The 23696-nt window shown below is 34.6% G+C and overlaps 2 protein-coding genes across 2 annotated transcripts; one reads left to right on the plus strand and one right to left on the minus strand.

Moving 5' to 3' along the window:
- Window positions 1-280: 280 nt before the first annotated feature.
- LOC107635414 (isoflavone 7-O-methyltransferase) lies at window positions 281-3727 on the minus strand. The gene is made up of 3 exons (XM_021122062.2): window positions 3473-3727; window positions 1642-2184; window positions 281-586 (listed from the first exon to the last, which is right to left on the minus strand). The coding sequence occupies exons 1-3, from the start codon at window positions 3725-3727 to the stop codon at window positions 281-283; spliced, it is 1104 nt and encodes a 367-aa protein (XP_020977721.1).
- Window positions 3728-5446: 1719 nt separating this feature from the next.
- Window positions 5447-7311, plus strand: LOC107638148 (uncharacterized). The gene is made up of 6 exons (XM_016341317.3): window positions 5447-5523; window positions 6100-6194; window positions 6440-6492; window positions 6584-6666; window positions 6778-6837; window positions 7224-7311. The coding sequence occupies exons 1-6, from the start codon at window positions 5447-5449 to the stop codon at window positions 7309-7311; spliced, it is 456 nt and encodes a 151-aa protein (XP_016196803.1).
- Window positions 7312-23696: the final 16385 nt, after the last annotated feature.

The raw sequence follows: 23696 nt of genomic DNA on the forward strand, positions 1-23696 counted from the left end.
AGAGGGAGATATTGATTATCTAGGAAACTCTCATTCAAGGGATTTATAAAACAATACTATTAACACCTTAATTAATTTAAAAAACGAAACATTTATTAATTCATAACATACATCAACACTAATAAATTCACAGTCTTATTACCATGTTATATTACAACATTTTATTTATAAAAAATACTATCTAAACAACAATACACACGATTACATAAAATGCGTATTTTATTTTTTTACATAATATTTATTTTTATTCATAAAATTATAAACTATTACGAAATTATTTTTAAGGATAGATCTCTATAAGTGATAAATATCCAGTAAATGAAAATATCTTATAATCATAGAGGCCGGCTTCATGAAAGATATTTTTCCATTCTTCTTCTCTTCTCTCTTTTCCGTGAATAATTTGCATATTTATGTTCATAAGAAATTTGAGTCGAGTAATTTCAGGTTCATCTTGTTCTTCGTTTATCACGGTCTCTAAAATTATTATTTTACCTTTTTTATCCTTCCTTAAAATCTTAACAGCATCTTTACAATTTTTCAATATTTGTATGCAATTGTCGTCACTCCAATTATGTAAGACTGACTGCAAAAAAAAGGCAAAGATATATATCACAACCATTTTATAATGTAATGTCGTCAATCCCGTTGGCTAAGTTTACAAATGAAATTGAGTGTCTTATTATTCAACTGGCTTTTTTGGTAAAAGAAAAAAGTTGACTTCAATTGTGTGATTTTTTTTGACAAATTATTGTTTTTAGATAAAAAGTAAAAAAATAAAAATAAAAATTACATTTATATAAACTTTTTAAGAATAACCATCTATTCTGAATAGTTATTTAACCATTTGAAGCTATTCAAATGTCACCAAATGAAGTGGCAAAGCATTGTTTACATGGTGTAAGAAGAAAATGTAGGGAGCTTTCAAAAGTTTTCAACTAAATATGTAAATTCAATTAATTAATGGCATGCATCCTTTCACCTTGGTATATATAGAGGGTAAAAGTTATTCAAAATTACTATCTGGATAATAAAATTAGTCATTGTGTATTTGAGTATATATATATATATATATATATATATATATATATATATATATATATTATTTAATTTATTTTTAAAATAAATTTTATATTTTAATTTATATTTTATATTAATGATTGATTTTAATAATTAATTTTAGTGTATATCTAAGATGATTAAAAATTATTAATTGTTGTAACATTCAAAAAATTTAAATCTTAAAAAAAATTTAATTTAATTACTTTGAGATTAATTTTAATAAATTACAAATGATTATATATATTCTAATTTTTTAATTTATTAAAGGTAATTATATCTAAAACAATATGTTTTTGAAACTCTTAAGAATATATAAGGTCTATTTTGTTTGTATTTTTATTTTTATTTTTATTTTTAATATTTTTCATTTTTAAAAATTTATGAAAAAAGATAAAAATAAAATTATATTTTATTATTATTTTTATTATTTTTTATAAAATCTTAAAAATACAAAAACACTAAAAATAAAAACGTAAAGGGAAGGCACGTATAGTTTGCAACAAAAAAGATTAGCTTCAATAATCTAATTTTGAAATTAATTAAGACAAACACACTAATAATCCACTATTAAATGCTTACCTTAAGTAGAATTGCATCAGCCTTAGGAATGGATTCAAACATGTCTCCACCGACAAAGCTCAAATTGTTGCATCCCTTCAGATTTTTCACAACCTGTGGAAGATCAAATACTATGTATTTGAGTTCCGGAAATTTCTCACTGAAAATTTGAGCAGTGGTTCCAGTTCCACCACCAACATCCACGATTGTTTCCACCCCCTCAAAGGCAATGTTATGATCCTTTAGTGCCAGCTTTATCATCTGAGAATCACTGGCCATAGCATCATTGAACAAACCCAAGAGTCTTGGATTCTTATCAAGAAACTCCCACCAAGGTGTCCCCGAGATGATTTCGTATAGACGGCGATTTTCGTCGGAAAACCACTTGCTCAGATAATTGAAGGAATCTGAAATAAGTGGATCCATAACGAACTCAACCAATGGAGCTATACAAGGGTTTTCAGTGCCTTTGATCAAGAGTTCTGATGCTGCTGTGAGAGCAAATGCTTCCTTTTCTTCTTCTTGATTACTGCCATCATTGTCGCCATGGATTCTAACCTTTGTCTTACAGATGTAGACATATTAATATTAATAATATAACTACATATAGGTTGATATATGGTGCACTGGTGCTTATGCTATATGGTAACTCTGTTGTTTTAAAAAATTTTAAAATTAAAGTAATATTTTATTATTATTATTTAATAACTATATTTTACTTTAAAAATTAAAAGAAAAATAATATCAAAATGTAAAAGAAGTATGACCTTAATGTTTAAGGTATTTATATAAGAGTTTAATTTTGATACATTAATAATGTAAAACGTTTTACACAGTCGTGTAATTATATCCATTTTTTTGGATAATTATACACATAGCCAATGTAAAAGGTAGTTATTTTTACTGATGTAACGTTATATAATTAAATGCATATGTAAAACTACTTTAGTCTGAAAATGTATTAAAATTAAATTCTTTGTATAAATGTATAATTACTATAGCGATCATAATCATAGACATTATAAACCTTACCGGACTATAATATGCAAATAATTAGTTTATAAGAAATAAGACTGATATTACAAATATGCATATAAATGAAAAAAAAATTGAATTGCTTGACTGTAAGAATTAACATGCCTTTACACAAGAATTTTTTTTTGTATTATTGTTTTTTTTTTAAACGTAAATTATTCATATATTTATTTTTGTTTTATAATTGATATTTTTTGTCACTAAAAAGAATGAAGGAACAAAGATAAAATTTCAAGATTTTCGGTCATACATATTTTTTTATTATGTTATGAAATTATTTATTACACTATATATATATATATATATATATATATATATATATATATATATATATATATATATTAACATTTAGACCGGAGTTTCGATTATTATTCTCTCTACAAAGACATACCAATTATGTCTAAGATATACTTTTTCATTTTTAGGAACAAATTATATATATAATAAAATCTAAAATTTTTTAAGAAAGATAAATTTTGAAGTATACAAGTTTAATACCTTGTTCCATGAACGGGATTCGGTAAAATTGAAATTTATAACTTTTAATTTATTATTAAATTTAAAATTATTGTGTTAATTATTTAAATTATGATTTCTTAAATATGAAAATAAATATATAAATGTAGATATAATTATTTGAATAATAGAAAATAAAAACATGACATATATATATATATATATATATATATATATATATATGTTAAAATATGAATGAGAGAATTACACTAATATATAATCCTAAATAATTTAAGATAAAACTTCTTTTTAATATATTAAAGAGAAGAGAGGTAAAGTGATCTAAATTATAGAATCTTACTATATCAAAGTATCCAATATACGCCATGTAGCACATGAAAACATGAATGCGTTCAACTTTAGTTGATGGAATTTTGAGAACGGAGACCAATTCTAAAAGAGTAATAGGTTTTCCATGGTCGTGGATTATGTTTGGTATGCGAGAGTCAATGATCCACTTGAGACACATAGAGTCTAGGATGCTAAACATGTGCCTATAAACAAGTGCTTGAGCTTTGAAGCTCTCACTTGCGCTGCGCCCATTGTTTGAAGTCATAACTCTTTTGTGAACACTTTTGATTCTGCTGGTCTTTTTTATCTTTGTGCTGGATGCTCATCTTGAACTCATATTGGTTTAATTTATAGTATAAGGTTTCATCTTGCATGCAAGAGGTGATTAATTTAATAATTTTTTCATGTGTACCACGTTATTGATGTTGAGGTTGATATAGTTATTTTAAAATCGCTAATTTATATATAAAGGAATATTTGAAGAACATCAAACTTATTGTTTTTAGTCATTTATCAGTTATCATATTTAAAAGTATGGAATAAAATATACTATTAAATTATTAGATTAAAAAAATTAAATTAATAATTAAATGATGACAAAAAATAATAAATTTTAATAGTTTTTTAATATTTCTATTTATATTATTTTTAATGTTTAGGTAAATATTTACAGCTCCATTATGACGCGCTTGTTGATCTAAAAGGTAATAAGTAAATTCTTTTTTTTTTCCTATAGATAAAGTATAATTCACTACAAGAAAAATGGCCTATGGCTACGCTTTTTTTGCCACGTTTTAAAAGCGTGGCCAATTGGTCAATGGCCAAGATTTTGTGAGGGTGGCGATTGAATAGAGATTTGGCCACGTTTTTTCTTGTCACGCTTAAAAAACGTGGCGAAAAGGGTCAACGGCCACGCTTTTGGAAGGGTGGCAATTTATTAGAGAAACGGCCACGTTTTTTTTGCCACGCTTGAAAAGCGTGGTCATAGAGTGAAAGAGGGATGTTTTAAAAGCGTGGCGACAGGGTTTCATTATGGCCACGCTTCCTAGTATTCTTTTGGCACGCTTTAAAAACGTGGCCAAAAGGTTTTTTCTGCCACGCTTCAAAAGCGTGGCCATAGAGAGAAACAGGGACGTTTTAAAAGCATGGCGAGAGGGTTTCATTACGGCCATGCTTACAAAACGTGGCCAAAAGGTTTTAAAAAAAAAAAAAACTAATGACCCGGCCCCCAACCCGGTCCCCAACCCATTGACGACGCTCTTTCACCCTAGCTACCCTAATCGAGCTCTCACCCTGGCTACCCCTGGAAGAGCTCCTCCCATTCCCTTCGCCCTTCGCCTTCCAAACCACTTCCATACCCTAATCGTGTCACAATCTTCTTCATCTTCTTAATCTTCATCTTCGTCTTCATACTCTTCCTCTCTTTCTCGTTCTTCGTCCGTTCTTTCTGGATCTCTCTGTTCACTTTCGAATTCCACAAATTAAATTTCGAGCTCCACCAAACATGGGCGACGGCAAGGTCAATCTCCCCGACGATCTCTTCTCCTCCAAGCCCTCTGATTCCAAAGGTCTGATCTCTTCTTCCAACGCTTCTATTTTTTTTATTTTCTCGATTTTTTCCATTGTTTTTACTTTTAAGGCTTTCCCTTTCGATTTTCATTTTCCTCTAAATAGCTTTCAAATGCTCGTTTCTCGTTTCGTTTTTGCAATAATTGTTCGCTTTCTCTCTGTCTTGATCCATTGAATCTCAATCCCTGATTCGTTCTCTCTGTCAATCGCATGCTCAACACGCATGTTCCTTCTTGGTTAATTGATAATGGATACCTAATTTTGAATGTTGTTTTGTGTGATCTTAGCTTTTGAATTTTGATATTTTAGCTGTTATATTTTTTTACAATCCCTAAACTAGTTACCTCTCTCTGTTAGCAAAATTTCTATCTTGATGGCTAACTAGATATCATGTTTTAGGAACTATCCTCTGTTAATGGCTACATGGAAGGTTGCCCCTGTTCTGGCAGCTGGTTGTGCTGCGATATTGAAGCCTTCCGAATTGGCATCTGTGTATGTTTCTCAGCAGCTCTTGCAAAATCTTTGCTTCTTTTCGAGTCTTGGTTATTTTTGCTGAACTATAGGCTATGCTTTGCTTTATTTTAGGACATGTTTGGAGTTGGCTGACATATGCAAAGAAGTGGGCCTTCCTCCGGGTGTACTAAATATTCTCTTTATGTATAATAGATTAGAAATAAATCTAGTAACTGAAGAACAATGAATATACGAGAATCTCGTACACCATACGGTATTGGCCGTTCTTAAACCTGAACTCCAGAGTTCAAAATTAAAGCTTTTTCTTCGGTCATTACCTTTTTTTTTCTTTCAAATTTTTAAATAAAGCTTGTCTTTTCTGCTCCTACTATATACACTATAATATGTTGACTTTAAAATAAAGGATTTTTGCAACATCGGTTTCCATAACATTAATATTGGAAGGCTAAAAACAAAAAAACAAGTGATATTGGGATGTGCTAATTGTTTTTCTTAATTTGTCCTTATGCTAATATCTTGGGGCCTCAAACAGTAAATCAGTAAGTGTTCCATTTTATGGTGTTTTAATTGCCGTACATTTTTACTTCCTTGCAGTCTAAGATGTAGCGCATTGGAATTGATACTGAAGCACTCAAAGAGCACTTTGGGAAGAAAATTATGGAGCTTGAGGAGGAAAAAGAAAAGTGCAGGTTTGGACATAGTTAGGTTTAAATACTTTTTAGATAGCACACAAACGAAAAGTTTTTTCTGGTTTGGTTTATTTTTTGTCTACATTTTTTGTGTAACTTGTTTTCAAAATTTTGTAAAAAGGAAGTCGTGAAAATAAGAAATGAAGACAGTAAACAGTATTTTCTTATGTTTATGTCTTTCTTTTCACAATTATGAAAACAGAAAACATAAGAATGAAAACAAGGAATCAAAATACTGTTTACAGAAATCTCAAGATGTTCATGGCCAAAAATTGAAAGCACTGGAAGCACAGCACAGGTAATATCTCGATATTATTTTCATGGTAATTGTCCTTTTCCAATGTCAAATAGTGTCTGAGTTATTTATATATTAAAATCTTGAACATCAGATTTTAGACCTCAAGAAGAAACAAGAAAACCAGGTGCAACTACTAAAGCAAAAGGAGAAGAGCGAAGAAACTGCAAAAAAACTGTATAAAGAAATTAAGGGAAATTTAGAAAATAAATATATTATGTTATTATTAGGGAAAAAAACTTAGTTGTTCTATACTAATCAGTTTTATTATCTACTTTTGCTTTACAGAGGAGGTAGAATATATTCGCAAGCTCATAAAACTTTTCGAGGTTGCCTATCGTCTTCGAGGTATTTAACCATCAACTTATATGGCACATTAGTAGTCCTGCTAGTTATAAATAAAATTGGCTTTGCGAGAGTAATATTTTTACAAGAGTCGCCTCCCTTTTGCATCTTTATTTTGTTTCATTCCTATAGCTATTTAACATTCCAGAGTATAATTATCATCATCATAACAGAGTCTTAGGGAAATAAAACACGAAAGAGAAAGATGAAGCTGATCTATATAATCAATAGAACTGTCATAATGTAAGCTTACCCAATTTCAAATATCCACTAGATAGCATAAAAAATTCTGTATCCTGCTCCGCCAAATTTAAATTTATATTGATAACATAGAACTGTATATTGTTGTTTATGATGGCTTCTAAAACTTGGGTCATTTTCTTATGAAGAACTCAAACCTGGGGAGGCTGTTTTGGATTGGCCTACGAGAAAAAAAGTGGCTCTAGGAACAGCCCGAGGCCTAGAATATCTTCATGAGCAATGCAATCCTAAGATTATTCATCGGGATGTGAAGGCAGCTAATGTATTACTGGATGTGAAGGCAGCTAATGTCACTTTTGTAGCTATATGTCACTAGTTATTGTTTGATTTATCTTGTAATAAAAATTGCATACTTTATTTATAGGTTTGGTAATAAAAAAGGATTGAAAATTTATATTTTGCAGCGATTAAGGTAAAAATCAAAAAAGGATTTTTTTTTTCCAACTTGATAAGGCTATCGCCACGCTTTTAAAGCGTGATTTTTTTTACAACTTGATAAGGCTATTGCCACGCTTTTAAAGCGTGGTCTTATCTTTTGCTATCGCCACGCTTTAAAAGCGTGGCAATATCTCGTCTATTGTTACGCTTGTAAAAGCGTGTCCATATCTGCTCTATTGCCACGCTTGTAAAGCGTGGCCCTACCTTCCACATATGATCACGCTTTAAAAGTGTGGCCATATTTCCACCTACAGCCACGCTTTTACAAGTGGCAGTTTGTAAAAAAGCGTGGCAAATAAAAAGCGTGGCAATAGGCTGAAAAAAGCGTGGCGATAGAGCAACCGCCACCCTTTCATAGGTCACCCTTTCAAAAGCGTGGCGGTAGCTCAAAAAGCATGCGAAAAGCTATCGCCACGCTTTTTTCAGCTTTTCGCCACGCTTTAAAAGCGTGGTAATAGACGTGTTTTCTTGTAGTGATTTTATTTTGTTTGATTTTATATCAATTTTTTTTTTCTAAAAATAGCATTTCTAATTTCTAATTTTTGTATTGAAATATTAGCTGTTCTATTATTTTTGCAAACTAAAAGTATATAAATGAACTACTAATAAGAGCAAGGTTCAAAAGTCAAAACTAATGCAAATTCCTATATATGATCAGCTTTCTTAGACTCAGCTCAATCTGAAACATTTTTTTTATAACTTCCAATTTGTATCTTACAATTATAGGGGAATTGCAATATGTGTTGACCATTAGAGTTGACATTGCTTTTTCTATGAATAAATTAAGCCAACTTGTTACTCCTCAATATTGGATAACAATTAAGAGAGTACTTAGATATATTTTACTACATTTCAAAGTTGAATTTTTCATAAATCATCTAAAGTAAAATTTATTGTCTTTTCAGATTCTGAAGAGATAAGTAATTTAGAAAATTGAAAATAAAAAATATATTATTATAATTACTATGAAGCCAATTTTATAGCCTAAAACACAATAAATAAATTATAGTCAATAGAAACTCTGTTGTCCTGCTGACACAACATTTTTTACTATTTTTTGTAACAATATATCAACAACAGTTTATTAGCGTATAATCCAATTCAAACATTTTGAATTTGACTTGTACTTTGTAAATGATAGAGTTACCAAAAATTTATTAGCTGTTGTGATTCATGTATCTTCCTAGTAGCCGTTAGGTTCTTGTTTTCTTTATTGAATTGGTAAATGAAGCTTAACTAATTTTGGTAGTTAGACCCATTTAGATAGGTTTTGTAAGTAACTTTTTTTATTTGTAACTTATGAAAATATATAGTATTAATGTTTAGTACAATTTTTAAAATTGAATGATAGCATTTTAAGAAGTTATTTAAATGCTTATAGAAAAATAAAAAAATAACTTCTCTCATAATAAAAAATTTTTTATTATATTTTTTTTTTAAAATAAATATTTTTAAAACTAAAAAATCAAATATAAAATATTATTTATAAATTATTTTTAATATAAATATTTATTATTTAAATTATTTTTTTTAAAAATTTAATTAAACTATTTATTCAAACTAGGCATTAATTTAGTGTTATACATAGTTAGTTCTCTTGTATTACTTGATTAACAAGTTAATGAGAAAATCTGCAGATACAATTTTCATTCTTTCATTTTAGTTTTCGTTCTCTCTCAATACTCTTACACATACGGGTTGGTCTACATGGTCAGAACCGTTTAGAATATAATATAAAATATGTCGCAACATAAGATCATAAAAAACTTAATCTCATAGGCGATAACTATGATTTTTCACCACATAAATAGAATACAAACACAGTTCAACAACGAACATAAAAGATCAACTATATATTAAACATATTACAGTTTAGAAAAAGTTAAAAATAAACACTTTATTGTCTCTAAGTCTATTATGACGGCTCCGCATATAATAATACATAATTGCAACTCCCACTAACAATATTTCAAGCATTATCCAACATCATCACTTACAAGAAATTGAATGGTCTGTTAGATCAGACTGCGTTTATTTCTGAAAAGAAAATAAGATAAGATATTAAAAATAAGGTATAAAAAATAAAAATATAAAATTTTGTATTTTTATATTTTATTTGATAATAAATTAAAATAAATTATAAAAATTTAATTATTTTTTATTTTTTATTTAAAAAATTTGAGAAAAAAATATAATACTAAAAAATATAATTATAAAAAATTAATAAGAATAATGAAAGAAAAAATAAAAAATAAGTTATATTTCTTGTTAGTGTTCTTGTGTCTTTCCTGTCAGAATGGACATAAAATCAAGGTTCTGAAAATCGGACCGGTTATCAAACCGCTCTAGTTATTGGTTTACTGGTTTATTGGTCCAACCGGTTCAACTGGTGGTTTAACCAGAAAATTGTTTTAGAATAAAATAATATATAAATTATAAATAAACATCCTAAAATATCTTTCAAATTTAAAACACTACACAAAAAATCATCAACCAAAAAAGATTTCAGATTAACCAGATTAACTTTGTGATAAAGTATCAGAAATTTAATGGATTTCATACTAATAACATTTATTTTTTTATCTTTACAGATGATATTAAATTTCGTATATATATGCTATACATGGGTTTATTTTTTATTTTTTGGACCGAGTATTAGAAGCATTAATTATCACACACTGCACTCTTTCCCGCTACTGTTTATTGAGCTTAGCCAATAGCACTTCAAGTTTCAATTCGTCTACCAATTAGCAGTGATTTTTTAATAACAAAGTCAAAAATCAATTAGTTATTTTTGGTCTTTCATCATGTATGTAAGTATGTTAATTAACAGGGACAAAGCAAAGTTCTGATAACAAAATTGTTAGCACAAAAATTAATAAAGATTAATAAAGATAAACATAAGATTGATTATAATGAACAAGTAATAGTTTCACAATTTTAACATGGCTTGAAGTGATCTTAGCGGATGATCATGAACAAACGCTACTAAAAAACAGGATGAAAAACCAAAAAGAAAGGAAAACTTGAAATGCTAGAACACTGTAATTGCTATTTAGAAAATCAATATAGTAATAATGTTATTGAGTTTGCACATATATGTTCAAGACTTATCCCAAAACTCCTTTTTAACAAAACTAATCTCAATTGATATACCATATATATATATATATATAACTAACAGAACTTAATTTTACTAAGTGATTTCACTATCTTTTGTACCCTTTGTCAAGTATAAATTAACTAATTTAGTTAATACACAGCTCCAAACACAGCAAGTAATCTGCTTCATACACTCCTCAATAACAGTGAACTATGCTTCATAAACAACTCAAATCGTCAAAATCAGATTTCAAGAAATGCATAATTTATCAAGCATGGCAAAGCTAAGTTCTCAAACAAAATTTTAATTGAACACAGAATCACAACATAACAGAGTACAAAATACAGCAGAGTATATGATGAGCGGATATTTTATATACTTTTTGGGGTTAATTTCATATAGTTTCTAGTGTGTTTTAGTTAGTTTTTAGTTTATTTTCAGTAGTTTCTAGGCAAAATTCACATTTCTGGACTTTACTATGAGTTTGTGTGTTTTTCTGTAATTTCAGGTATTTTCTGGCTGAAATTGAGGGAGCTGAGCAAAAATCTGATTCAGGGCTGAAAAAGGACTGCAGATGCTGTTGGATTCTGACCTCCCTGCACTCAGAATGGATTTTCTGGAGCTACAGAACTCCAAATGGCGCGCTTCTAATTGCGTTGGAAAGTAGACATCCAGGGCTTTCCAGCAATATATAATAGTCCATACTTTGCTCAAGGATAGATGACGTAAACTGGCATTCAACGCCAGTTCCATGTTGCAGTCTGGCGTCCAGCGCCAGAAACAAGTTACAAGTTGGAGTTCAACGCCAGAAAAGGATCCAAAGCTGGCGTTGAACGCCCAAAACAGCCCTATGCACGTGATTAGCTTAAGTCTCAGCCCCAGCACACATCAAGTGGGCCCCAGAAGTAGATTTCTGCACCATCTATCATAGTTTACTCATTTTCTGTAAACCTAGTTTACTAGTCTAGTATTTAAACAACTTTTAGAGATTTATTTTGTATCTCATGACATTTTAGATCTGAACTTTGTACCTTTTGACGGCATGAGTCTCTAAACTCCATTGTTGGGGGTGAGGAGCTCTGCTGTGTCTCGATGAATTAATGCAAGTATTTCTGTTTTCCATTCAAACATGCGTGTTCCTATCTAAGATATCCATTCGCACTTCAATATGAATGTGATGAACGTGACAATCATCATCATTCCTCCATGAACGCATGCCTGACAACCACTTACGTTCCACCGTAGAATGAATGAATATCTCTTAGATCTCTTAATCAGAATCTTCGTGGTATAAGCTAGATTGATGGTAGCATTCAAGAGAATCCGGAAAGTCTAAACCTTGTCTGTGGTATTTCGAGTAGGATTCAGGGATTGAATGACTGTGACGAGCTTCAAACTCGTGAGTGCTGGGTGTAGTGACAGACGCAAAAGGATAGTAAATCCTATTCCGGTACGATTGAGAACCTGCAGATGATTAGCCGTGCGGTGACAGCGCATCTGGACCCTTTTCACTGGAAGGATGGATGGTAGCCATTTACAACGGTGATCCACCAACACACAGCTTGCCATAGGAGGACGTGCGTGCGTGAATCAGAAAACAGAGGAAAGCAGAATTTCAGAAGACAAAGCATCTCCAAAACTCCAACATATTCTCCATCATTTTTTCGAGAATCTTCACCTATTTTTATTTATTTTATTTTAATTTATTTTATTTTCGAAATAATTAAATAAATAAAAATAAATTTTTTATTTTACATCATCTCCCTTTCTCCATCATGGATCTAAGTGGAAATGAACAGTCCAGGAGGACTCTGGGGTCATATGCTAACCCCTCTACTGCTTCATATGGGAGTAGTATCTGCATACCCTCCATTGGAGTCAGTAGCTTTGATTTGAATCCTCAGCTCATTATCATGGTGCAGCAAAGCTGCCAGTATTCCGGTCTTCCACAGGAAGAACCTACAGAGTTTCTGGCACAGTTTTTACAAATTGCTGACACAGTACATGATAAGGAAGTAGATCATGATGTCTACAGATTATTACTATTTTCATTTGCTGTAAAAGACCAAGCCAAGAGGTGGTTAAATAACCAACCTAAGGCTAGCATAAGGACATGGAAACAGCTGACAGAAAAATTTCTGAATCAATACTTTCCTCTAAAATGGATGACACAGCTAAGGCTGGACATCCAAGGCTTTAAACAAGGAGATAATGAATCTCTTTATGATGCCTGGGAGAGATACAGAGAGATGCTACGAAAATGCCCCTCTGAAATGTTTTCAGAGTGGGTTCAGTTAGACATCTTCTATTATGGGCTTACAGAAAGAGCTCATATCTCTCTAGATTACTCAGCTGGTGGATCTATCCACATGAGAAAGACAATTGAAGAAGCTCAAGAGCTCATTGATACAGTTGCTAGAAATCAGCATCTGTACCTAAGCAGTGACCCTTCCATGAGAGAAGAGGCTAAAACAGTAACTGCTGAACTCAGTCCTGCAGAGCGAGCTGCTGAATTCAATCAGTAATTGGATTTTCTAACAAAGCAGTTAGCTGAATTCAAGGATAAACTACAAGAGACAAGGATGGCTAATATAAACATGGAAGTACAATTAAAGCAAACAAAGCAGCAGTTGTCAAAACAAATAACAGAAGAATGCCAAGCAGTTCAATTAAGAAGTGGGAAAGCACTAAATACCCCACTTCAAGGCAGCAGGAAACCAAGAAATGAGCAAACCACCCAAAATCCATCTGAGGACAGTAAGAGTCCAGGAAAAAATAATTCTGGTGCTAAAACGCCAGAAGTTGGGTGGAAGGCTGGCGCTGAACGCCCAGGCCATGCTCAGGACTGGCGTTCAACGCCAGAAACAAGCAAGGATCTGGCGTTGAACGCCCAAAAGAAGCTCAGTTCTGGCGTTCAAACGCCAGGAACAGATGAGGAGCTGGCGTCTAACGTCACTCCAGCTTCTAACTCTGGCACTCAATTGCCAGTGAGGGATCAGACACACATAAGTGCTGATAACAACCCATCTAAAAAGGCCTCTTCAACCACTTCTGTAGGAAATAAACTTACAGCAACTAAGGTTGAGGAATATAAAGCCAAGATACCTTATCCTCAAAAACTCCGCCAAGAGGAGCAGGATAAGCAATTTGCTCGCTTTGCAGATTATCTCAGGACTCTTGAAATAAAGATTCCATTTGCAGAGGCACTTGACCAAATACCTTCTTATGCCAAGTTCATGAAAGAGATCTTGAGTCATAAGAAGGATTGGAGAGAAACTGAAAGAGTTCTCCTCACTGAAGAATGCAGTGTAGTCATTCTAAAAAGCTTTCCTGAAAAGCTTAAAGACCCTGGGAGTTTTCTGATACCATACACATTAGAAGGTAATTGCACCAAGACAGCTTTATGTGATCTTGGGGCAAGCATCAACCTAATACCTGCATCCACTATCAGAAAGCTTGGTTTAACTGAAGAAGTTAAACCAACCCGGATATGTCTCCAACTTGTTGATGGCTCCATTAAATACCCATCAGGCGTGATTGAAGACATGATTGTTAGAGTTGGGCCATTCGCCTTTCCCACTGACGTTGTAGTGCTGGAAATGGAGGAGCACAAGAGTACCACTCTCATTCTAGGAAGACCCTTCCTAGCAACTGGACAAACTCTCATTGATGTCCAACAGGGGGAAATAACCCTGAGAGTCAATGATGATGAGTTTAAGTTGAATGCTGTCAAAGCCATGCAGCATCCAGACACATCAAAAGACTGCATGAAAGTTGATCTTATTGACTCTTTAGTAGAAGAGATCAACATGGCAGTGAGTCTCGAATCAGAGTTGGAAGACATCTTTAAAGATGTTCAACCTGATTTGGAGGATTCAGAGGAAATAAAAGAGCCTCTGAAATTTCCTCTGGAAGAGGAAAAACCTCCTAAACCCGAGCTCAAACCATTACTACCATCCCTGAAATATGCATTTCTGGGAGAAGGTGACACTTTTCCAGTGATCATAAGCTCTGCTTTAAATCCACAGGAAGAGGAAGCACTTATTCAAGTGCTAAGGACACACAAGACAACTCTTGGGTGGTCCATAGGTGACCTTAAGGGCATAAGCCTAGCTAGATGCATGCACAAAATCTTATTGGAGGATAATGCTAAACCAGTGGTTCAACCACAGAGGCGGCTAAATCCAGCCATGAAGGAAGTGGTGCAGAAAGAGGTCACCAAATTACTGGAGGCTGGGATTATTTATCCTATTTCTGATAGCCCCTGGGTGAGCCCTGTTCAAGTTGTCCCCAAAAAGGGAGGCATGACAGTGGTTCATAATGAAAAGAATGAACTGGTTCCTACAAGAACAGTTACAGGGTGGCGCATGTGTATTGACTACAGAAGGCTCAATACAGCCACCAGAAAGGATCATTTTCCTTTACCATTCATAGACCAGATGCTAGAAAGATTGGCAGGTCATGATTATTACTGCTTTTTGGATGGCTACTCAGGCTATAACCAGATTGCAGTAGATCTCCAGGATCAAGAAAAAACAGCATTCACATGTCCATTTGGAGTGTTTGCTTATAGAAGGATGCCATTTGGGCTGTGTAATGCGCCTGCAACCTTCTAGAGATGCATGCTCTCTATTTTCTCTGATATGGTGGAAAAATTTCTGGAAGTCTTCATGGATGACTTCTCAGTATATGGAGACTCATTCAGCTCCTGTCCTGATCACCTGAAACTAGTTCTGAAAAGATGCCAAGAGATCAACCTAGTTTTAAACTGGGAAAAATGTCAATTTATGGTGACTGAAGGGATTGTCCTTGGGCATAAAATTTCAAACAAGGGAATAGAGGTGGATCAAGCAAAAATAGAGGTAATTGAAAAATTACCACCACCTGCCAATGTTAAGGCAATCAGAAGCTTTTTGGGGCATGCAGGATTCTATAGGAGGTTTATAAAGGATTTTTCAAAAATCGCAAAACCTCTGAGCAATCTGCTAGCTGCTGACACGCCATTTGTGTTTGACACAGAGTGTCTGCAGGCGTTTGAAATGCTGAAAGCCAAGCTGTTCACAGCACCAGTTATTTCTGTACAAGACTGGACATTACCATTTGAGCTAATGTGTGATGCTAGTGATCATGCCATTGGTGCAGTACTGGGGCAGAGGCATGACAAGCTTCTGCATGTCATTTATTATGCTAGCCGCGTTTTAAATGATGTCCAGAAAAATTACACAACTACAGAAAAAGAATTGCTTACAGTGGTTTATGCCATTGACAAGTTTAGATCATACTTGGTAGGATCAAAGGTGATTGTGTACACAGATCATGCTGCTCTTAAATATCTACTCACAAAGCAGGATTCAAAACCCAGACTCATAAGATGGGTGTTGCTTCTGCAAGAGTTTGATATAGAAATAAGAGACAGAAAAGGGACAGAGAACCAAGTGGCTGACCATCTGTCCCGGATAGAGCCAATAGAAGGGACGTCATTCCCCTCTCTTGAAATCTCTGAGACCTTTCCTGATGAGCATTTGTTTGCCATTCAGGAAACACCATGGTTTGCAGACATTGCAAACTACAAAGCTGCAAGGTTCATTCCCAAGGAGTACAGTAGGCAACAAAAGAAAAAATTAATTACTGATACAAAGTACTACTTGTGGGATGAACCCTATCTCTTTAAGAGATGTGCAGATGGCATAATCTGTAGGTGTGTGCCTAAAGAAGAAGCACAAAGGATCTTATGGCATTGCCATGGGTCACAATATGGAGGTCATTTCGGAGGTGAGCGAACAGCCACCAAGGTCCTCCAATGTGGCTTCTACTGGCCTACACTCTACATAGATTCTCGAGAGTTTGTACGTAACTGTGACAGTTGCCAAAGAGCTGGTAATTTGCCTCACAGTTACGCCATGCCTCAACAAGGAATCTTGGAGATTGAGTTGTTTGATGTATGGGGTATTGATTTCATGGGGCCTTTCCCACCATCATACTCAAACACTTATATTCTGGTGGCAGTTGACTATGTATCAAAATGGGTTGAGGCCATTGCCACACCCACCAATGATACTAAAACAGTGCTGAAATTCCTCCAGAAACATATATTCAACAGGTTTGGTGTCCCCAGGGTACTAATCAGTGATGGGGGCACTCACTTCTGCAACAAACAGCTTTACTCTGCCATGGTCCGGTATGGGATTTGCCACAAGGTGGCGACTCCATATCATCCACCAACAAATGGGCAAGCTGAAGTCTCTAACAGAGAACTAAAAAGAATCCTGGAACGGACTGTAAGTACCCGTAGAAAGGATTGGGCACGAAGCTTGGATGATGCTCTGTGGGCTTACAGAACAGCATTCAAGACTCCTATAGGGACCTCTCCATACTAACTGGTGTATGGTAAGGCATGCCACCTACCCGTGGAACTGGAACATAAAGCCTACTGGGCAACCAGATTCCTAAACTTTGATGCCAAATTAGCTGGAGAAAAAAGATTGCTCCAGCTAAATGAGCTAGAGGAATTCAGATTCACTGCTTTCGAAAATGCCAAGCTTTATAAAGAAAAATAAAAAAAAGTGGCATGACAGAAAGCTGTCATCTAGAATCTTTGAACCAGGACAAAAGGTTCTGTTGTTTAACTTTAGGCTCAGGCTATTCCCCGGGAAACTGAAGTCCCGGTGGAGGGGACCATATGTAATTACAAGTGTATCACCATATGGTTATGTGGAGCTTCAAGATATTGATTCTGACAAGAAGTTCATTGTTAATGGACAGAGAATCAAGCACTATCTTGAAGGCAATGTTGAGCAAGAGTGCTCAAGGCTGAAGCTAGATTAAAAGCTCAGCAAGGTCCAGCTAAAGACAATAAAGAAGCGCTTGCTGGGAGGCAACCCAGCCATGGGGCATCACTTCCTCTAAGCATTTTGCCCTATTCTTGATTTTATTTGTTTATATAAAGTTCACTGATACTAAGGTAAAGAGTTAATTGTATAAGTTCACAGGGTTAAAGAAGGATTCTGCACACAAAACAGAGAAAAAGAGCTCGCTGGCAAGAAAACGCCAGTAATAGTCTGTTTTGGGCGTTCAACGCCCAAAAGAAGCATCCACACCAGTAAGGATAGCCATCTGGGCGTTAAACGCCAGAAAGAAGCTCCTTCTGGGCGTTTAACGCCAGATTTACAGCATCCTGGGTGTTCAAAAAAACGCCCAGTGACAAAGGAGTTCCTGGCGTTCAACGCCAGAAAGAAGCAACAGCTGGGCGTTGAACGCCCAGGAGAAGCAGCAGTTGGGCGTTGAACGCCCAAAACATGCAGCGTTTGGGCGTTCAAACGCCAGGATGGTGGGGAGGAGGTAAATTCGTTTTTTCTTCATATTTTTCATTTTAATCTTAATTTTCATGTTTCAATTCATGATTTCTTGCATAAACATGTTACAAACCCTGATTTCTAAAATCTCTAATTTCTAAAAACCCTTCTTTAAAAATATTAAATGTATCTTAATCCATAAGCACAAATCCTTTTTTTCAATCCAATTCAATTCTTTTTCAAAATTTTCAAAACAAATTTATCTCTTTTCATTCAAAAATCTTTTCAACTAATTAATATCTTTTTCAAATCTCCATATTATCTTTTTCAAAAATCCAATTTTATCTTTTTCAAATATCTTCCATATCTTTTCAATTTTAAATTATATCTTTTCTTATCATACTTATTTTTTATCTTATCTTTCTCCCTATTTTCGAAAACCCCCCTCCCTTTTTAAAAACCCATTCGGCCTCCTTCCTCTCATCCACCATCCTACACTAGCTCTCCTTCTATCCCTCTCCTTTCTTTTCTTTTGCTTGAGGACAAGCAAACCTCTAAGTTTGGTGTGTTTATCCGTGATCACTAAACCATACCCACTAAGATCATGGCTCCTAAAGGAAAACAACCCACTCCAAGAGGCAAGAAAGAGAGTGTTCCAAAACCACTTTGGAATCAAGGGAAGTTCTTAACTAAAGAACATTCAGACCATTATTACAAAATAATGGGTCTAAGATCAGTGATCTCGGAAGTTAGATTCGATCTGAAAGAAGACGAATATCCGGAGATCCAGGAGCAAATTCGAATCAGGAACTGGGAGATCCTAGCTAATCCTGAAACGAAAGTGGGAAGGAATATGGTCCAGGAATTCTATGCTAATATGTGGCAAACAGACAAGCAAAGACTATCTGGATCTGCTCTATATGACTATCGGACCTTGGTCAGAGGAAAGATTATTCATACCCACCCTGACAATATCAGGGAGATCTTAAAGTGACCTCAGCTGAAAGATGATCCAGACTCCTTCAATAGGAGAATGATGAGAACAGACAAGGGCCTGGATAAGATTCTAGAGGATATATGTATCCCTGGAGCCAGGTGGACCACCAGCACGAAGGGTGTCCCAAATCAACTCAAAAGAGAAGATCTCAAACCAATCGCCAGAGGATGGCTGGACTTCATTGGGCATTCTCTGCTGCCCACTAGCAACCGTTCTGAAGTCACTATTAGAAGAGCAGTGATGATTCATTGCATAATGATGGGAAAAGAAGTGGAAGTTCATCAACTGATTTCAACTGAATTTTACAAAATTGCAAACAAAAATTCCAAAGATGCCAGGTTGGCTTATCCAAGCTTGATTTCTATGCTCTGCAAGGACGCTGGAGTAAGGATGGGAATAACTGAGTATATCTCAGTTGAGCGACCAATCACCAAAGCATCAATGGAAAAACAACAAGCACAAGATGACCCCATCAAGAAGAGAACACAGGAATTTCTCCCAGAAATCCCTCAATCTGAATACTGGGAGTATCTTGAAACATCTATTACCAAGATGCAAGAAGCTATGGAACAAATAAAGAAATAACAGAAGGAACAAAGTAGCATTCTTTGTTATTTGCTTAAAGAACAAGAGGAGCAAGGGCGTGATTTAAGGGAATTGAAGCGCCAGAAATTATCTCTTGAAGGACCAAGCACCCCGCAGATTAGAGGAACATCCACTTCCCAGAACAAAGGTTGTTAAATTCCAATCTTAGCCTTAACTCTGTGATAACTGTTTTTATTATTTTAGTTTTACCTTAGGAGTCATATAGTAGTAATTAGTATCTATATTTTTGATTTTATCCCCCAATTAAGCTATAATTTAATTTTATCATCATCATTAAACATGAATAAAATAGAAGAACTTCTTTAGAATAAGAGGCAATATTTTTTGAGTTTTTAATAAGATAAATTCTAATTATTTACATGTGGTGGCAATGCTTTCTGTCTTTTGAATGAATGCTTGAACAGTGCATATGTCTTTTGAATTTGATGTTTAAGACAGTTAAATATGTTGGCTCTTGAAAGAATGATGAACATGAGACATGTTATTGATAATCTGAAAAATCATAAAAATGATTCTTGAAGCAAGAAATAGCAGTGAATACAAAAGCTTGCAGAAAAAAAATATAGAGAAAGAAAAAGAAAAAGCAAGTAGAAAAAGCCAAAGCTCTTAAAACCAAAAGGCAAGAGCAAAAAGCCAATAGCCCTTAAAACCAAAAGGCAAGGGTAATAAAAAGGACCCCAAGGCTTTGAGCATCAGTGGATAGGAGGGCCTAAAGGAATAAAATCCTGGCCTAAGCGGCTAAACCAAGCTGTCCCTAACCATGTGCTTGTGGCGTGAAGGTGTCAAGTGAAAACTTGAGACTGAGCGGTTAAAGTCAAGGTCCAAAGCAAAAAGAAGAGTGTGCTTAAGAACCCTGGACACCTCTAATTGGGGACTTTAGCAAAGCTGAGTCACAATCTGAAAAGGTTCACCTAATTATGTGTCTGTGGCATTTATGTATCCGGTGGTAATACTGGAAAACAAAGTGTTTAGGACCACGGCCAAGACTCATAAAGTAGCTGTGTTCAAGAATCAACATACTGAACTAGGAGAATCAATATCACTATCTGAATTCTGAGTTCCTATAGATGCCAATCACTCTGAGCTTCAATGGATAAAGTGAGATGCCAAAACTGTTCAGAAGCAAAAAGCTACTAGTCCCGCTCATCTAATTAGAATCTGAGCTTCACTCAAAAACTCTGAGATATTATTGCTTCTTAAATTATTTGTATTCTATTTTATTTATCTAGTTGCTTGAGGACAAGCAACAGTTTAAGTTTGGTGTTGTGATAAGCGGATATTTTATACGCTTTTTGGGGTTAATTTCATATAGTTTCTAGTGTGTTTTAGTTAGTTTTTAGTTTATTTTCAGTAGTTTCTAGGCAAAATTCACATTTCTGGACTTTACTATGAGTTTGTGTGTTTTTCTGTAATTTCAGGTATTTTCTGGCTGAAATTGAGGGAGCTGAGCAAAAATCTGATTCAGGGCTGAAAAAGGACGGCAGATGCTGTTGGATTCTGACCTCCCTACACTCAGAATGGATTTTCTGGAGCTACAGAACTCCAAATGGCGCGCTTCTAATTGCGTTGGAAAGTAGACATCCAGGGCTTTCCAGCAATATATAATAGTCCATACTTTGCTCAAGGATAGATGACGTAAACTGGCATTCAACGCCAGTTCCATGTTGCAGTCTGGCGTCCAGCGCCAGAAACAAGTTACAAGTTAGAGTTCAACGCCAGAAAAGGATCCAAAGCTGGCGTTGAATGCCCAAAACAGCCCTATGCACGTGATTAGCTTAAGTCTCAGCCCCAGCACACACCAAGTGGGCCCCAGAAGTGGATTTCTACACCATCTATCATAGTTTACTCATTTTCTGTAAACCTAGTTTACTAGTCTAGTATTTAAACAACTTTTAGAGATTTATTTTGTATCTCATGACATTTTAGATCTGAACTTCGTACCTTTTGACGGCATGAGTCTCTAAACTTCATTGTTGGGGGTGAGGAGCTCTGCTGTGTCTCGATGAATTAATGCAAGTATTTCTGTTTTCCATTCAAACATGCGTGTTCCTATCTAAGATATCCATTCGCACTTCAATATGAATGTGATGAACGTGACAATCATCATCATTCCTCCACGAACGCGTGCCTGACAACCACTTACGTTCCACCGTAGAATGAATGAATATCTCTTAGATCTCTTAATCAGAATCTTCGTGGTATAAGCTAGATTGATGGTAGCATTCAAGAGAATCCGGAAAGTCTAAACCTTGTCTGTGGTATTTCGAGTAGGATTCAGGGATTGAATGACTGTGACGAGCTTCAAACTCGTGAGTGCTGGGTGTAGTGACAGACGCAAAAGGATAGTAAATCCTATTCCGGTACGATTGAGAACCTGCAGATGATTAGTCGTGCGGTGACAGCGCATCTGGACCCTTTTCACTGGAAGGATGGAAGGTAGCCATTGACAACGGTGATCCACCAACACACAGCTTGCCATAGGAGGACGTGCATGCGTGAATCAGAAAACAGAGGAAAGCAGAATTTCAGAAGACAAAGCATCTCCAAAACTCCAACATATTCTCCATCATTGCATACAAGTATAATTTGTGTTCTGCCCTTTTATTCCTTGAAATCAAATTTGATAAGTGAATTATTTTATTATTTTCCTGACTAAGAGTTACAAGATAACCATAGATTGCTTCAAGCCAACAATCTCCGTGGGATCGACCCTTACTCACGTAAGGTATTACTTGGACGACCCAGTGCACTTGCTGGTTAGTGGTACGAGTTGTAAAAAGTGTGATTTACAATTCGTGCACCAAGTTTTTGGCGCCGTTGCCGGGGATTGTTTGAGTTTGAACAACTGACGGTGAATCTTGTTGCTTAGATTAGGAAATTTTTGTCTTTTGGGTCAGAGTCTTTTATTTTCTTTTCAAAAATTTTTCAAAAAAATAATTTTTCTATTAAATCTCGTGCCAAATTTTAAGTTTGGTGTTTTCTTGTTGATTTTCCTTTGTTTTTCGAAAATTTTATTTTGGTTTTCTAAAAATTTTAAGTTTGGTGTTCTTTCTTCATGTTCTTATGTTCTTGTGAGTCTTCAAAGTGTTCTTGAGTTTTTCTTGTGTCTTGATCTTAAAATTTTTAAGTTTGGTGTTCCTTTGTATTTTCCCTCCAAAATTTTCGAAAACAAGGAGCATTAGATCTAAAAATTTTAAATCTTGGGCTATCTTATTGTTTCTCTCTTTCCTCTTTAAATTCAAAAATATCTTTTCTCTCTATTTTTAAAACAAAATTTTCGAAATTTATTTTTAAAATTCAGATTTTTTTTTCAAAATTTAAAATCTTTTTCAAATCATATCTTTTTCAAAACTTCCTGACCACTTTCTCTCTCCTCATTTTTTCGAGAATCTTCACCTATTTTTATTTATTTTATTTTAATTTATTTTATTTTCGAAATAATTAAATAAATAAATAAATAAATAAAAATAAATTTTTTATTTTACATCATCTCCCTTTCTCCATCATGGATCTAAGTGGAAATGAACAGTCCAGGAGGACTCTGGGGTCATATGCTAACCCCTCTACTGCTTCATATGGGAGTAGTATCTGCATACCCTCCATTGGAGTCAGTAGCTTTGAGTTGAATCCTCAGCTCATTATCATAGTGCAGCAAAGCTGCCATTATTCCAGTCTTCCACAGGAAGAACCTACAGAGTTTCTGGCACAGTTTTTACAAATTGCTGACACAATACATGATAAGGAAGTAGATCAGGATGTCTACAGATTATTACTGTTTTCATTTGCTGTAAAAGACCAAGCGAATAGGTGGTTAAATAACCAACCTAAGGCTAGCATAAGGACATGGAAACAGCTGACAGAAAAATTCCTGAATCAATACTTTCCTCCAAAACGGATGACACAGCTAAGGCTGGACATCCAAGGCTTTAAACAAGGAGATAATGAATCTCTTTATGATGCCTGGGAGAGATACAGAGAGATGCTACGAAAATGCCCCTCTGAAATATTTTCAGAGTGGGTTCAGTTAGACATCTTCTATTATGGACTTACAGAAAGAGCTCAGATCTCTCTAGATTACTCAGGTGGTGGATCTATCCACATGAGAAAGACAATTGAAGAAGCTCAAGAGCTCATTGATACAGTTGCTAGAAATCAGCATTTGTAC

Source organism: Arachis ipaensis, chromosome B4 (genome assembly GCF_059453495.1).
Source record: "Arachis ipaensis isolate K30076 ecotype BB chromosome B4, ASM5945349v1, whole genome shotgun sequence".
Lineage (NCBI taxonomy): Eukaryota > Viridiplantae > Streptophyta > Magnoliopsida > Fabales > Fabaceae > Arachis > Arachis ipaensis.

What these genes read in the sequence shown, in the direction of transcription:
- LOC107635414 (XM_021122062.2), bottom strand. Translation starts at nt 3,727, where the DNA reads ATGACTTCAAACAATGGGCGCAGCGCAAGTGAGAGCTTCAAAGCTCAA. An exon ending in ATATTGGATACTTTGATATA is followed by an intron (nt 2,185 to 3,472) that starts GTAAGATTCTAT and finishes TACATCTGTAAG; the next exon opens with ACAAAGGTTAGAATCCATGG. An exon ending in CTGATGCAATTCTACTTAAG is followed by an intron (nt 587 to 1,641) that starts GTAAGCATTTAA and finishes TTTTTTTTGCAG; the next exon opens with TCAGTCTTACATAATTGGAG.
- LOC107638148 (XM_016341317.3), top strand. Translation starts at nt 5,447, where the DNA reads ATGGCTACATGGAAGGTTGCCCCTGTTCTGGCAGCTGGTTGTGCTGCG. An exon ending in CCTTCCGAATTGGCATCTGT is followed by an intron (nt 5,524 to 6,099) that starts GTATGTTTCTCA and finishes ACTTCCTTGCAG; the next exon opens with TCTAAGATGTAGCGCATTGG. An exon ending in GCACTGGAAGCACAGCACAG is followed by an intron (nt 6,493 to 6,583) that starts GTAATATCTCGA and finishes CTTGAACATCAG; the next exon opens with ATTTTAGACCTCAAGAAGAA.